The 16,293-nt window shown below is 52.0% G+C and overlaps 1 protein-coding gene across 1 annotated transcript; it reads left to right on the forward strand.

The window, feature by feature from the left end:
* Positions 1-100: 100 nt before the first annotated feature.
* On the forward strand, positions 101-3,556 carry LOC100906935 (solute carrier family 22 member 6-like). Its single transcript, XM_003743076.1, has 6 exons — positions 101-106; positions 1,670-1,909; positions 2,057-2,190; positions 2,339-2,493; positions 2,592-2,760; positions 3,421-3,556. Exons 1-6 carry the CDS (start codon positions 101-103, stop codon positions 3,554-3,556), a joined length of 840 nt encoding a protein of 279 aa, XP_003743124.1.
* Positions 3,557-16,293: the final 12,737 nt, after the last annotated feature.

Genomic DNA, 16,293 nt, shown 5'->3' on the forward strand with positions numbered 1-16,293 from the left:
CGAAGGCTGCGAGCTCCAAAACCGCCGACCGACGCGCTCTACTCGTTATTCCGACAGACAACCTTACCTTCCGATCACCGTGCTGATGAAGGCGTCCGAGATGAAGGTACCATTGCGTCATGACTCATGACTCTCGGAGGCTCGACGGGGACATGTTCGACATAGCTGAGGGAAATGACGCGATATATTTCTTCAGAGATAGGCTAAACCGAACCGGAAAGTTGGAGAAATCCGATATGTCTCTTCGATCTTAACGAATGCAACCGTCCGACTCGAAAGAAGGACGGCCTGGAGGGGGAAGTAGGTGAGACGCCATGGTTCTCCCCTCTTCGAAGCCGAAGAGCGAAGAGGAGGCTGCCTCTGAAGCGCGCGAGTCGAGCTCGGAGCTCAATTCGCATAAAAATGGTCGAAACGCTTAGATCACCTGAAACGATCTACTTGATGTGATAACCAGATGGCACATTCCGGTGAGTTAGCAGGCCTATGATCACGGCGAAAAATTCGCTTAAGCGGAAACACCGGCATTCCACGCTCAGATGTGTTCACTGCGATGATCGCGCACAATCTCCCTATATCTGTGAGAGCCCGTACCCTCTCAGAGTGTTCGAGCACGCGTTTCAGAATTCGTGTGGCCTTGGGGTCTTTGGCGGAACGCCACGGTCTTATCGGGACTGATACGGCGAGTTTGACAGATGTCAGATTCGTGATGCTCTGAGATATGCGATAAAACTGAACTAGGGAAATATCGAGGAGATCTTCTGACCTAGCAGGGGTTCCAGAGCTTTCGCCATCGTACAGCGATCGGAGATAGTTCCAAATAGAAACGAAAAGTAGCGCAGAGCCGTTGTGCTTCCGGGTGTAGGATTCCTCTTCCTTGTATGATCTCGAATTCGCGCAGTCTGGTTCGTGGAAGTCCAAAGACTTCGCTCGAATCCGACCGGGGACTCATTATTGTGTCATGGAACTTTTTGATCGTCGGCGGCGCTCGAAACCCGATTCGATATAGAATGTCGGGGGCGAATATATGTACGGATAGCTGTATACAATGCTAGATGGAATTTTTTTCAAGCGCTCGATTTTCTTCAAGTGAAGTCATATTTCTTCGCCTCCAATTCGAAGGCGGATGATTACAAACGCGCGTTCACAAAGGCGCGGTACGAGGAAATAAAAATTCAAATCTACCTGCTGCAATTATTCGACCAAGGTTCCTCTCACTCTGTGGCCGACGAATATCCGCTCGGCCATGGGAGACGCGAAGCTTAACTTTTAACGAGGTCGGAATCCTCGTCATGATTATGACTGATTGCTACCGTGAGGATGTGATTTGTCTTGCTTAAACCCAAAAAGTCAGAGTTTGCCGAACTCGACGCCGCTTAAAATGAAAATTCGAAAATACTCCATCTCGCAAGGAAGTTCGAGAATCGCACTCGGACGGCTCATCAGTATCCGAACTTTTTCCCCATTCCTAGAAGCTGGAGGGCCCTAGCCAATACATGATGAACACAGAGCTCTGGCTCTCCCGTGTCCTGGAGTGTTGGGCTTGGTTCCCCGCTTAATGGGCAGGGGAGCGCCCGTTCGCCGGTGTAATGCCTGATGCCTAATGATGACATTCTATGCCGATGGAACGAGATTCTGTTCGATCTCGCTAATCACTCCTATTCTCCGGCAGATTTTCATTTTCGCTTTCATTCGAGGGATTCCAAGCTCAGCGAACATCATGTACCTGGTCTTCTTGACGCCGAAGCAAAAATTCACGTGTGTCACGCCATCGGGATGGACAGCTACCAATGACCAGTGTTTCATGAGACCGAGCGGAACGATCAACGGCACTTTGATTGGTGGGGTATTGCCTTGCTCGCAATGGACGTACGATCGTTCTATTTACGCTGGAATCACGATGGTCGAGCAGGTAACATGAAACCCCAGATAGGAACGCTGCTACGCCGTTGGACGTCGCTCCCCTCCCCCTCTGTCTCCATTAGAGGGGGGAAAGAGGAGCGGGTGTATTCTCAGATTCTGTGCTCAGATATTTAAAACCGGAGTCTTACATTCGTAGTCTGGAGCTATGAGAAGATTACCCTTCCACTGGAATCTAGTATGCTCCCAGAGGTGGATGGTGTCGACGACGCAGAGTGTCTATTGGATTGGGGTAGTGTGCGGGAACTTCATATTCGCGCACGTTGGAGACTGGTGAGCACTGGCCGAGAAGGTATTCGCCTCGAGAGCTTCGCTGAGCCATATAATGGGGTATGGGTATCGCTTGGAAAAGAGGAAACTCAATCTCACACTGCGGGATATCCGCAAGAGCACTTTTGGAATTCCCGTGAATTTTTTCCAGGTATGGGAGGAAACGATCGACTATGATCGCCTTGATCTGGTCTGCCGTGACCGGGACTTTGATGGCCTTCGCCGCCTCGATCGTCTACTATAGCTTCTTCCGGTTTCTCACCGCTGTTGGAACCACTGGATACTACGAAGCGTGCCTCCTCCTCGGTGAGTGAGAGATCCCGAGTCCTCGTCGACTTGGAAAATTTTCCGCATGGAAAATTGATTTTTTCTCTTCTGTGAGAGCTCTCACTGAATATCCGCAGTCATTGAGGCTCTCTCACCGGCGAAACGATACATAGTCACGCTCACGATTGGTCTCGGCCACTCGTGTGGTATGGTACTGGTCCCGGTGACGGCCCATCTACTCACGGACTGGAACTTGGTCCATTTGGCCCCGCCTGTCATTGTTGCGATTCTCCTCATGATTTGGACGTAAGTGTGATTTCAGTTCGATTTCGTAGCGATAACGGCATCGAATCCGAGTGCTCTGGGCGAGTGGTCGTGGAAACTCCGCCGTTCTTTTCTACTTTTCCCTTCTTTTCTCGCACCTGATCTTCGTTCTTAATCTGGATACGGATCTCGCTGAGAATGGTGTGCTATTCTATGCGGCGATTTGCAGCCCCCTAGACGAATCAGCGCGGTGGCTGCTCGGTGCTGGACGATTCGAAGAGGCTCACAGAGTCTTGCTGCGCGTTGCATCATTGCGACATTGACGAGCAACGCGTCGATGAAATTCTCCAAGTGATCCGGAAGGAGTCCGAAGGGGTGCGTATCCGTGTCAAAGAAAGCGCTAACCCACGATAGTAGGTATCCGATATGGTTCTCGCGGAGGTTTCTGCCTAGATAAGGCGAAACCTTCGATGAGGCGCGATGTTGAGGCTTGTGTCTACGGCGAATTTTCAGACCGGGCCCAAAACCAAGCCCACGTAGAGCGATCTATTTTCTGATGACATCCGGAAACAGAATTCTTCTGCTATGTCATGTGGGTCCGATGCGGTGATGCCCTCGATTTCAATGCAATTTTTTTTCTTGATTTGCCGGCTGATCCCGATCTGGAATCTCGTCCATAATGCGCTTTTTATGACTTCTCAGGGTTGTCAGTGGCCTGCTGTGGTACCACAGCAGCGTCTCTACAGCGGGGGTCAGCGACCATCCCTTTCGAGGTTTCGCTCTCGCTGCCCTATTTGAATCGCCTGCCAAATTGCTGAACGTCCTCTTCATCAAATAAGTGGACCGGAGAAAAGGAACGATAGCAGCCTGCATCCTAGCCTCGCTTGGCATTCTCGTCTACAGTCTGGTCCCGGAAGGTTTGTTCTGATGCTATAGCCTGCCATAGTCTGTCTCTCAGATCGAGCCCGTCGTAGGACTCGGTCACATTGCTGGCCTGGGAGTGGGGAGCTCCTAGACAATGAAGAAGATTCGATTCCCGCAGGAAGTTTTGCCCTTCGCTTGAGTAGCTTGATAGTCTGCGAAATTTCCGTCGGAGTTCAGGGCTCTATCCAAAGAGTCCAGATCTGCGAATCGTATCCGAGTATTCTGCGATCGCTTAGCAACGGAATCATAGTCACGGCATGCTATTTTGCACTGGTTTTCGCACCTTGCCTCGACGACATCGTGAGTATGAGATTGTTGATTGTTGACCGTCCCGACGTGAAATCAATGTCCCAAACCCGATCGGATGAACCTCTTTTTTTATCTTATCTCCTTCTCTGACAGGGTCGCCTCAAGTTCTCGTGGGTGCCGATGGCTTCGATCGGAGTTCTGTGCATGCTGTGCTATGTGGCTCAGCTCCATCTCCGGGAAACGTTCGTGGCTACTCTCACGGAGGGAATAAGAGCCTCGGAGTTCGAAATAAAAACACGGTGTGCATGAATGATCTCCGGCGATCTCTGCCCGATTCTCGAGGAGTGCGGACGATTAATCCAATTCTCAAGACCAGTCCCGGACCTGTCTCGATTCTAGGGTAAATGAAGAGATCACAATCAGACGTGGAGCATTTGTAAGAGCGATGGGAAATATCATGCGCCGCAAAACAAGGGTCGTACTGGTCCAAGGAGGGGACTTTGGCAGAGAAATATCATAGCTCGCTCCATACGTCTCGAGGGAGCCGCTGGAGCGAACTCCACCGCATCAGCAGGCATGCACGGATGGAAAATGCAAGCATGAGATAGAAGAGAACAGAACACCTACCAGAACCGCGACAGGCGGCGATACTGCCGAACTTTGCGCGAGGTTCTCTCCGCGGGGCTCGGGACAGAGTCGATAACATGACATGTCTCATTTTCAAAGGAAAGAGAGTGTCATCCATCTAGAGTCAAGACCCACGGGACATGGAATTGACAGAACCTCATTTACCTCCATTTTATGGTCGCCTCAGGAATTCAGGAATTACAATCGGAATGTATTCGGGTAGAACGAGCCGCCGTCGTCGCCGCCGCCGATGCTCATCCAACAGCTTATGCTATCTCTGGTGGACGAAGCCTGGGACGTTGGGTCCCGCGGCGAACAAACTTTGCAGGATTCTCGGCTGATAAGTCTCTGGAGTACCATCCGATGAAAGTTCTCCATACATGTGATGACAGGACGGTTTCTGATCCGGAACGCACGACCATCGCATTCGGGTCACGTGTCTCCACTCGAAAACGACACTGACAGCCCTGGATGAGGCTGTTTCCCACTCCCACGTGACGGAAAGAAGATATAATAGCCTCTTGGTCGAAAAGACTCGGGACAGGGCCCACGCGACGATGTTTTTCTGCAGTCGGCCGCAGCATGTCTCTCTGTCAACGGACTGCGGCTGAATTCAGAAGGAGCCCTCCGATACGGAGTCCGTCACTCCTGGAATACCAAGGGATGGCAATTCTTTCCGTGATGCTCCCGAGAAAGAAAACGCTATTTCGAGAGTCTATTTTTCCAAAGGTGGATTTTTCCTGTGTGAAAGAAAAGCCGCTCGAACCTGAGGTCGGGGAGGCAAACGCCTCTGGCTGAACGCTAGCTAGGTCCTCACTTTGCGGGGTGGTGCCGATCGCTCTCGTTCGACAAGGGGATATTCTCTGTGATAGGAGCCGAGATGTCGCAACTGATCGTGGTTTGATAGAAGGAAATCCGCGTGAAGATCAGATATTAAGGAGGAACATGAGCTCCACCTCAAAGCCTGCAGCAGCCCGACGTGGGCTCCGGGTCGACTAAGAGGGCTCCGTCGGCTTCGAAGTGTCTCCTCGAGCCAGATCTCTCCTTGTGCACCTATACTGTGCGAAAGGCGGTGATCCGGAACGCGAAGAAGACTATGTCTTGGAGAAATGCGACGCCTGCCGAAAGTGCGCATTGATTCATGCGAGAAGCAGACGGAAGCACTCCTCAAGAGTATTCGACCTGAACGGTATCTCCTACTCTGCGAATCGTTCTCAGCAGAAAATAGACGTGGCTCTGGCCGGCGCTTCCTGGAATCACCGATATGCAATACGGCTCTCATCTGCATAGGCTTGATTGATTGTCAAAACGATCAGCTACGGGCCTGAGCACTTCGTGCGACGACGTGGAGAAAATAGCCGGATACGAACGATTCTCATGGTCTCCATATGCCTAGTTGCCGGACGATTTTCGCACGTGTTCGATAATAATAATTCCCCGATACCTCCGACAGAGTTCAGAGATTCGCGTTAGAAGGCTGGAACGCCCATACACGATGCATGCCCGTGCTTCCTGATACCGCTTCCTCGGCTTCTCGAAACTTTCTACGAGCGGAGTCGATAAAAAGAATTCGCCGGCTCAAGAATCCTCAGGGTACGAATCGAGGAAGTTTTATCAGCGTCACCTCGACTATCACAATGCATGAAGAGAATAATTCCGGAACGGATGGTCGGGATGCCGTTCCGATCCAGTGCTCGCACGAGCTAACCAGAGCGGACACTATCCGCAAGTTGCGCCACTTCATTCACCATTAGGTGAAAGATCGTTGAGCTTTCTTTCGGACCATCTCTGGAAGCGAGGATTGTTCGTTTCCCATGTCAGGAGTTTTCGTCCGGAAGTGCTCCGGACACCCAAGATATGGAGTTCATCCTCGCGATTCTCCGTCGCTGCTGAGAGCCACCCTAGAGGACTGTCTTCTTTCAAGTGTTCCCAAGATGTTAGAGTATCGCGAGAGACAATGAATCAATTAAAAATTGTTCTCGCGACACCGACAGGACCTCATGGGAAACGTCGGACTTCCAAGCGGAGCGGCGCCATGATTCGAGAATTCAAGGCCACCGTGAGAGCTCTTATCTCCGACAAAACTCTGTCTGCAGCCTTCGACGAATGCACGATGGGGACGCGACCTAGACCCGGGCAAAGTTCAGAACCACCAGGACTCGGCACGGAAACAAGCACCGCAGGAAGTCACTCGGAGCCTGGCGCCTTCACCCCGGTGAGCACCCTCGGAAGAATTTTCGCAATTATAGTCTTCTGAGCATTCGCTCAAATGCCAAGACCTCCGGATTTCTAGTTTGAAGAGTATTGCCCGACAATCGCGGGAACACTCAGAGCCAAATGCATTGTTCGGTCCGTCGTCGTATACAATGATTGTTTGCGGAAGTCAATTGAGAACGTTCTGTCATCGAGCTTCGATACGTCTTACCACAAGCGTACTCATTTACAGGACACATAATCATGTCCTGCAACCTTGTTTCGACTGATTGAGAGCCAAGACTCCGCTGGTTCCCCGCTCCCAGAAAACCTGCGATACTTCTCGCACAGCTTGTTCTGGCGACAGCATCAATCTCGAGAGAAACATAATACATAGCTTGTACCTCAATTATTGTCTCCAGAAGCGAACCCGATTCACTTCTTCTCAATCCTCACGCCTGCTGTGAAAACAGCTGTTTCCGTAGTTGAATTGCTAATTCCCTCGCTTGCAGCTCCCTGGGAGAACTCTGACTACCCGAGGGACTGAATGATGATGGCCAGGCGCGGAACAATTTCGCGGGTCTTCCGGGGAACTAAATCCTGGGGACGATTTCCTTGGTGAGCTAAACCGTGGGACTATCACGCCCCTCGCTGTTATGCATGTGTGTAACACGATCTCATCATTGATTCGTCTGCGTGAGTCCATACGTTCATCGATTTTCGCGAGGAAACGACCTTGCGGCCGTATGCAGGAAGGGCGATCATCCATTATTTCACAGAGAGAAAATCGAGCTCTGGACCGTGTTTTGCGGAGGTATCTGCGAACACTGGTTGCTGAAGATCGAATGGATTGAGGCGCTCTCGGTCGTTGCGAGGGGGAATTCAAAATGCTGCGTTCCCAAGGAGAGCTTATACAGCACGCGGCCGGACGTGACTTTACCGATTTATTGAGAGAAAGCGTCTCGCGTAGAATCATTGGGCGAACAGTCTCGATGAAATCCACGTTTCAGTCGCGCAGAAGAATCCAATCACGACCTACGGACTGGATTGAGTACTTCGTTCACAGCCTCGCGATTTCGTCACATTGAGACTCGGCTAGCATTGCCCCATCTGGACTGCCAGAAGAGAAGAATAATTGGTCACATCATCCTTTCCGTGGCACCGAGCTCTGATTGGGTGTCGGATCCAGCCAAAAGAGTGGTCATCACTCCCTCATTGTTGGTCCAGAGTTCCCGAACTCCCCTCACAGAAGGGAGACTCAAATCGAAGCACGCCTGCCGGAGGAGTTCGTGTATCCGCGGCTGCTCGCACGATCTCGAATAAGAGCTTCCACCGCGAGACCCGCAGGTGATTATAGCCTTCGTGCCGACAATCCTCACCCAATCAGAACTTGCGGCTAACGATAAGTCAGGCCGCGCCGCATGCAATGCCGTGCAAGAGTGGGATGACGGCGGAGCACAGGAACCGAGAACAACGGTCTAAACACATCGACCATGCGATTCCCTGCGTGCCGTTCCGACACGATAATGGCATGGGAGGCGGAGGATACACGATCTCGGCGAAAATCGTTGTCTGCCGATTGGGCAGTACGTTGCGAGCGAAAGTTGTGAGCGGCCCATCGCTTCCATTTGAGCGCTCATTCATGCCGATTAGGCTGATAGGGTCTCGTTATGGATGACGATAAGCACTGAAGAGCCGAGAAGGAAGTCCAAAGGTAAGAAGACAGAGGAAGATGAACCCGAGGGTTTGTGTGCGCCGTCGAGACCCTTCGAACCATCGGGAACCTCCTCTGTAACGGTCGCAAAGCGTTCTCGATTAGGTCTGGCTGAGGGTTCCGCTCTGTTGGCAGCTCGATGCGCGACAGAATTCCTCCGATCGTCTCGTCGACTTGGGCTCGGCGCGGGGGAAGGCCGAGAAGACGTTTGCATCATCTTCGGTCTGATGGGACAAGCGGGATCTCGCCAGAAACGTTCAAAGCACTTGATTATAAACCTCTCTGAGCAGGACCGGGTCTTCATTCGCCATGCGAGAGCGCGGCGCCCCGCTCGGACGGCCGGGTTCGGGCTCCTACATGGAAAATCTGGGAGCTCTACGCTCGAGCGCAGTCGGACTGAATAATGCGTTGTCGCAGCCCGCCGTTAGAGTTCCGTGATGGGGAAAAGGTCTTAACCTCCGAACTGATTCGAGATTGAAATTTCGGGATTAAGGTGGCTCCGCGCTGAGGAAACAGCTCCGAAGTTTTCGTTCTGCTTTCGCAATGCTTAGCGATTCCGCCGGGAGAACTCCAAGGAAGGAGGACGCTCGAGGAGCGAGGCTCTCGGGAGGAATCAGATGATTTCGGGATTCATCCGTCGACGGTTTCGGAGCGCTACCACTTATCGATTAAGGATTCCAGCGGCATCCGCTACCGATCAGACGATGAAAGCGGTAACTGTTGTAACACCCGTTGGTTTGAGGAGTTCGTGCCGCAATAACTTCCGCCCGGGGCTGGGGGCCTCAACGAATCCTCTGATTAGTGACGCAATGTCGACTTCGGAAGGATGTGGTGACCAAGGTCGGTATGCGGAATGTGTGGGCTAGAAGACGTGACGCGGCTTCATATCATCGCACACAGATCCGAAAACGAGCTCTAAGCTCCGGTATTTTCGTTGAAGATTTGCCTATCTCCTCAAATCCCGCTGTACCGCAATCTTATTTATTATCACATTTGGAGGATTTAAATTGTCATAGAGACGGCCAAGGTCGCTTGTTACCAAGCAGGTCAGTCGACGGTCGAGCTTGAATCCATTCAAAAGATTGGGAACACCTTCATTGTCGATGCCGGCACGCCGCGTGAGGCTCATCTCCCGAATGAGACAATCGGGCATCGCTTTTTCTCGGGGAACTCGATTTCGGATAATTTTCAGGGTCTCGCCGTCCGGAAAGGATTTCTTTTCCTCGACTGCAACTAATGATCTCCACCATCGAGCAGATACTCTCGATCTCTGTCACATACGGTCTTTCCGGGATATTTCGTGTGGAGTCTTTCGAAGTGCAGTCCGGTGCGGCCAACAACGCTCACCGCAAGATATCCCGGAGACGTGATCAAATCTTCAGTATTTCAACACCGGGCAGGCACTCCATCACCGGAAGAAACTCCGTGGCTTTGAGTTGACATGAACAGAGGATCCCCCTCGGGCAGGGTTTGCGCAGCGTCGACCCCCCGCCACGTAGACTGCGAAGTACGGACAATGCGCCCTACCTCATGACTCGACAAAGTCGATGCAGATCACGGAGCCCAACTTTTTTTCATTTTCCTCATCTGTTTCACATTCTTCTAGAGACGAGCGCGAAAACGTGGGAATGCAGGCTCCGAAAACCTGTTCGCATGTTCCCGAATAACGGCCTCTGCACGACTGTATCAGCGGAAATAGGGAGCACGTGATGGGAAATCGCGTGATTCACCGATATTTGGGCTCACGCTCCGAGCGTGCCGCTCCGAGAAGAACTCGGCGGTTCGATGAAAGTCTCACCATGCGCCGCACATTCCGAAGGTCAGCAACCTCGGAGGGGGATACCGCTGAATTTCTCCCGAATGACTACCATCCTCTCGTCATCGTCATCTCTCGGCGCGGGATGGGGGGTAATATAGATTGCCACACTCCACCCATCATTTCAAAAGCCCGCATTCGTGTGCACGTGAGATTACATGAGAACGTAGCGCGACTCAAATCGACAGACGGACAGAATCGCTATCCGAAAAGCACGATCGTTCTGCAAGTTTCCTCGCATATTGCGTGCTATTGGATCTCTTTGATCTCTCTTATGCACATACGATCCTTTTTCCTTCAGGCTTGTGCTTTATTGCGTTGACGGATCTCGTCTCTCCCATGTAAGGGGGCTTCCTTTGTCTTCCGGAGGACTGCACTAGGAACTCGGAAGAGTCCCTGCTATATGATTATGGGACTCTTAAGTTCTATCTCTCCTCCACCTAATTGTATGATTTATAAAGTGTCCATTTCGACGTGTCATCGGAAAGTTTTGAACTTTAGCAGAGTACTCCTTACTTTATTCTAGAATTTCACTCTTTTGGAGACTCCTCTCCCTGGAACGGGCACCACCCGCTCCTACTCTCGCTTCTAGTCCCGAATCCTCAGGGGAACTGATACCGATGTTCGGGTGAACAGTGAAACCACACGATCGCGAGGCAGCTCCGTGACACCTCCTATCAGAAAGCCATATGAGCCTATTGTCGATCTCGAGAGAACGGAGCCGCTTTGAGACCCGACGCCTGAGTCAACATGTCGCCGCAACACCCCGTCGCCTTGCTCGAAATAACCTCGGTGTCGCAGACTGCTAGGGTTTCCAAAGCTCAGCCTGTTTCACTCCTGCCGGCTCCTCAGCCGGTGATGTGGGTTCGATTTCTGCTGCCAGAAAAATAAGAAGGTTCTCGGCCTTTATCCTCCCCGGTACATCTGCTCTATGGATGCGTTCTCGGGAGCACTGTGAATAACAGTTCCCGGGACGATGAACCTTGGCAGTGTGGTTCAGCCCGAAAAAGTTTCAGGCTCTCTCGGCACAGCTAGCGCGTGATTTTCGCTGTCTCCCCGCTGCAAGATTCATCGAACAGAAGGAATGAATCAGCGAGATCCGATTGTTTCAACTCGTGGACGAGATATCATCGGCCATACGCGATTCGACACATCGGATTCTTGTGGAGATTCGACAGAAAGCTCGTCCCTAAGAGAAAATCGATTCGACCCACGTTCACCGCGTCCACCAGACTATTGCCTTCGAGGAACCGACGTCCACCTGAGGCTCTCGAAAATCACGAAACGGGGAGGAAACTCCCATGAACTCCTGGTCGTCAACGACATACTCTCATCCCGAGGAATGAATTTGAATATTAACAGGGAGTGTATCTCGGTATTCATACGAGAGGTTTCGATAATCTCCTCCCACCTCAATGTTTCCCCTTTCTTCCTGTAAGGGGAAGAGCCGTCAGCTCGTGAATTTCCAGTGAGGATTTGTTGCCGTTTGACCCAGCGCCGTCTTTAATCCGAAGTATTCATTCAGGTTCACAGTACGCTGGGAATGATGCCGTGCCTCACGGGGACCGCACTCCGGTGCTACTCAGCTTCTTGCGAATGAGAGCTATATGTAGTACAGTAGTACCCCAGAGACCGGACTCCTAAAGATGTTGCTTTTGAGGGAGTTTCAAGTCGGTCTTGGAACTTATCATGGTCCGTTCCAGCACCAGTGTCGCGGCGTCCGCCCGAATCTATGCAAGACCTCGGGTTGGTGCCTGCTGATGAATTCTGATCAGGATAGGGAATCTCAAGCGCTCCCAGGCCAATGATCAGTACGTTTCCGTCTTCCTGAAAGCCCGCAAGATCACTCGTGCTTCGAGTATCTGAGTTATCGAGGGCGCATTCAGCGAACCAACAAATGTTCGACCCCGGACTCTTTCCTTGCCGTCTCACCACGATGGTTTGGATGAACTCGGGTGAAATGGGTTCCTGTCGGTGATCTTGGTGCTCCAGGGATATCGAGAGGGAAAAAATGCAGCGCAGACCATGGTCGCTCAGACTGATTGCGAATGCCCCACGGCTGTTATTCTGTTCTCCCTCGCTCGATCCAATTCCGATTCTCTCCAGAACGGAGAGACGAATGTCATCGAGGTTGCTCCTGGGTCGACAGGGTTTGAATCCACCGCCTGTCACGGCATTATCCAAACACCGGGAGGCAACGTGAGGGGAATCCATAACAGGGAGGATGTTTATCACTGCTGCTGTAAATCTGAAGTCAAAGATGTCCAGGTCTGTTGCCCATTCAGATCTTGCGTCGTGGAACGACCCGGAACCCGGAGATTCGCCTTGGCTCTAGACGTCTCTCGGTTTCGAGAAAGTCGTGAGTCGACCGACCGCCGGTGCCGTATAGAATTAACAATTGGAATCAATGCCTGTCACCGAGTAAGAAATTAGCGAAAGCGCTTTCGGGAAATTTTTACACTCAGGGGAGCACCAGAGAAGAGGTCTCCATCGGCAGTGACGCCGAAGTCGAACCCGGTCTCGAACCCGAAGGGGATCAATGTAGGAATATGGCTGGATCGGGAATAACCAGATCGGGCAGTGACCTGCATGCGACCCCGGGAATCGCTTCATCAACTAGCGAGTGCGCTTCTCGAGAGAAAAGAGCGAACATTTCAGGAATCATCAAGCTCGATATGACCGAGGTCGGCCTACTCGAGGCTAGTGCTCATGCAAGTCGCTCCTAGTTGCCGAGCTTGGGGAAACCCCCATATCGTGGATTCACTGGAAGCGGTTGACTGACTGAGAGATGCCCGACGTGAGTCTTTCCTCGTTCGATTGGTTTGTAATTCTCCATGGCGTGGCTTAGCTCCGGTTAGGAATGAGCGAAGAAGCTTATTTGGCGTTACATCAACGTAGGCGGGCCGGGGCGCGCGGCTGACTCCCCGTGTAATCCGTCCTCAGATTACCTACTTTGGGAACATGCGGAGGAGACCCGACTCGAAGAGGATGGCGAGCCTAATGGACTCGCATTCGACAGCATCTAACAATCAGTGAAATGCGAATGAGCTGATAGACCATGATTCCGGTGCGCTAGCGTAGCGTTGCGACTGTTCTCTGACTGAGCCGTTTTTTCAAGCGATCGGACGTTTTCGGACATCGTGGTAGTCGGAGGAGATCACGGGGATCGAACTCTGAGACTAGAGACAACCGAACAATCGACACGCGAGGCCTGTCGCTGTGCTTTGAAGGGCTCCCGGCGCCGGTCGTGAGCCATCGCAGAAGGTTGATCTCCAATTGGCTTTCCATTCTTTAGCAGGACTTCACTCCGAGGCTCACAGGTCGCCCGGTACTATCCTTGGTCACTGAGGGGAATAATTGAGCACTATCGGTATCTCCTCACACGCCGGCGGAGTGAAGGTCAGGGCGGCGGAGGGAATATGCCTACATCCCCCCATAATCGCGGGACAATTCGTTGAGAGACCGTTCGCCGTCGTAACCCCCCGTTCCTGGTCGCGGTCGGCTCACACACGGGTGCACTGAGGAGGTCGAAGGTCCACTGCGGGTCTAGTCTGGAGTGTAAGGCTCGGCTGCTGGATAGGCTGGAAAGTTATCGAGATCTGCGGCGAGCCTCGAAATCTCGCGAATCGGCTACAGGCTGCGCTAATAGCATCATACGTCGTATTCCGGAGCCGGAGGGGTTCTTTAAGGATCTCTCCCTTCAATCCATAGGGTAGCAGGTCAGGCGAACGTCAGATGGAAGTGACTCCACTCCTTTGAAACTCATTCCGATAGGGACGAGGAACTTCGGCTCGATGATCCAGCTCGAATTTCAGTCTGATGAGGATTCAGCTCTCGATATAAAGTATGCTGTCGGCGCCGACATCGAGCTCGCGTTCTTATAGCTCCCGGCCATTTGACCGCGGGAAGTTCATTACGCCGCTTGAGACATCGCTCCTACTCGGTAACTTCACATATAATACTTCTCGACGCCGACGTCGCTCGTGGAGGAATATGCTCAGGCTTGCCGGTATACTGGGAATCACGAAGGTGGTTCATAGAAGAAAGAGGAGCTGACGCAAATATGTAGACCGATAGCAGCTAGTTCTCTGGATCGATACGAAGACGGGACTAGGCTTATAATGACGCTTCGAGTTATCGTACCCAGCCTGCGTCGAGCCTCCATCGACATTCTGAGAGCGGGAATCTTATGGGGAGAGAGAATCCTATGACCCTGGTCTCTGTTCTCGATTCCTCCCTTTGAAGCTCGACTGAGCGCTGCATGAAATTGCAACTTTTCTTTGGGTGGCGATTTCTGACTACAGTCGCAAACGATTCTCCGTGATTCCGACGTATTCCATGTCGAGCCGCGGGAACAAACTTACCAGCTATCCGCGAAGCCCGGACTAGACTGACTGTACGTGCTTGAGGAATTTCGTCACCGATTATTCTTCGAGTGACAGATCCAGATGGAGGGCGAGCGCTTGATCGTCGCCTCGAGCGGATTTCGATTTCTCGGAAATTTTAGGTACAGTCAGGTGGGTTCATGATTGGGTACACAGAGTAAGGAGGCGGGATCGGGATATAAATGGTCCCAGCCGAACACCCCCCACCCTATCCGTGTAGGAATACAAGTCTCATGCCGCGCATCGCCAAGCATTGAATTGATTTAGTGTTCTACGATAAGAGCCAGCCAGAATCTGCAGCGGATTCGACGCTATCATGTTAGTGAGGAGCTCCCTATTCCGTCCTAGTGGGTAGATCCGAGTTGAGTCGCGTCGAATATTCACAGGGGACGAGTTCTTAGCTCGACGCCTCCGATCGAACCAAAATTTTCGATTCATTACGCAGTCGTGGCAAATCAAACACGTGCCGTCGCTTCGAACCTATGGAAGGTTAGTCGAATTCCGAATTTTTTGCCCGAGCTTGTGGACGCCACTCGTGGGGACTCATGACGCATTCAGAAGTTTGCGCACGGGGTGTGAGGCTGGTAAAAGTCTTTAGCCAATGCGAGAAGTAGATGTATTCGACGGAATGATCCTAGACTTCCCCAATCCCGCGAGACATCAAGAGTTGCATTTCCGCGACTTCCCAGCCGCCGTGAGACCTGCCGCGACGTATTCGAGCGACGCTTCGACTACCCAATAGATGCAGATGAACTTTTCCGTCTAGAGGCTGGATATGCGACTCAACGGCGCGCGGGCAAACTTCCTCGCCGTTCCCATGATTCGAGACTCCGGTGGTGCCATGAGCTCGCAACACGCCGTGACATATCGGGGCTATGCTTTTTCGTGAGCATCATTCGCGGTATCCCAGAGAACGACCTGATCGAAGAGTGTATCAAATATTAGCCGCAGGCACCCGCCGATTCGCCCTTAATCTGCGGGCTCGGCCTGGATTTATCCGCTCGGATCACTGTGTTGCCCAATGACTCACTTCATGAGGATTACCCTCATACCAGGGTCGAAGGGATTGAATGCGGGGTTCCCGGAGCCATGAATTGTTCCTGTATGATGGAATTCTCGCGAGTCAATCCCGATACGAAGCTTCATTTGCCTTCTCATCCGAGACGTGTCAACTACTCCAGCTCCGGAGGCGTAAAGCTTGTCGAGTCGATCTCAGGCTTCTGCAACCCTATGCGAAGTCATTGAGTCATTCATTGAGCTTCCTCTGCCCCCCTCCGACTTGTCGAGTGCATCGTCCAAATCTCTCGGACTCGGTGAAGGTCCAGTATCGCGGGATTTGGTCTGAAAATTTGAAGAATCATCGATTGTCCTCGAAGTATGGTCATGTGGCTATTGGCCCCCGGAGTATGGCCGTGTCTCGCGCGTCAGTTGCAGAATAATGTATGCCCTCCATTCTCGACCAGAGGAAGCCTGGAGCGCGTCGTACAAATCAAAGAGAAAGAGCCGGAAGACGTGTCTCACTCACGTTTAATCAGCGCCCAATTATCCGCCCATTCTTTCACTTCCACGCAGCTAGGCTCCTGTTCAGCATTCCTGTAAACAAATCGACTCTACCGAATCCTAATGATCGAGACGACTCAAGTGAATCCATATGACTGAATCGACTC

The sequence above is a fragment of the Galendromus occidentalis genome, unplaced genomic scaffold (genome assembly GCF_000255335.2).
Source record: "Galendromus occidentalis unplaced genomic scaffold, Mocc_1.1 scf7180000077438, whole genome shotgun sequence".
NCBI classification, from domain to species: Eukaryota; Metazoa; Arthropoda; class Arachnida; order Mesostigmata; family Phytoseiidae; genus Galendromus; species Galendromus occidentalis.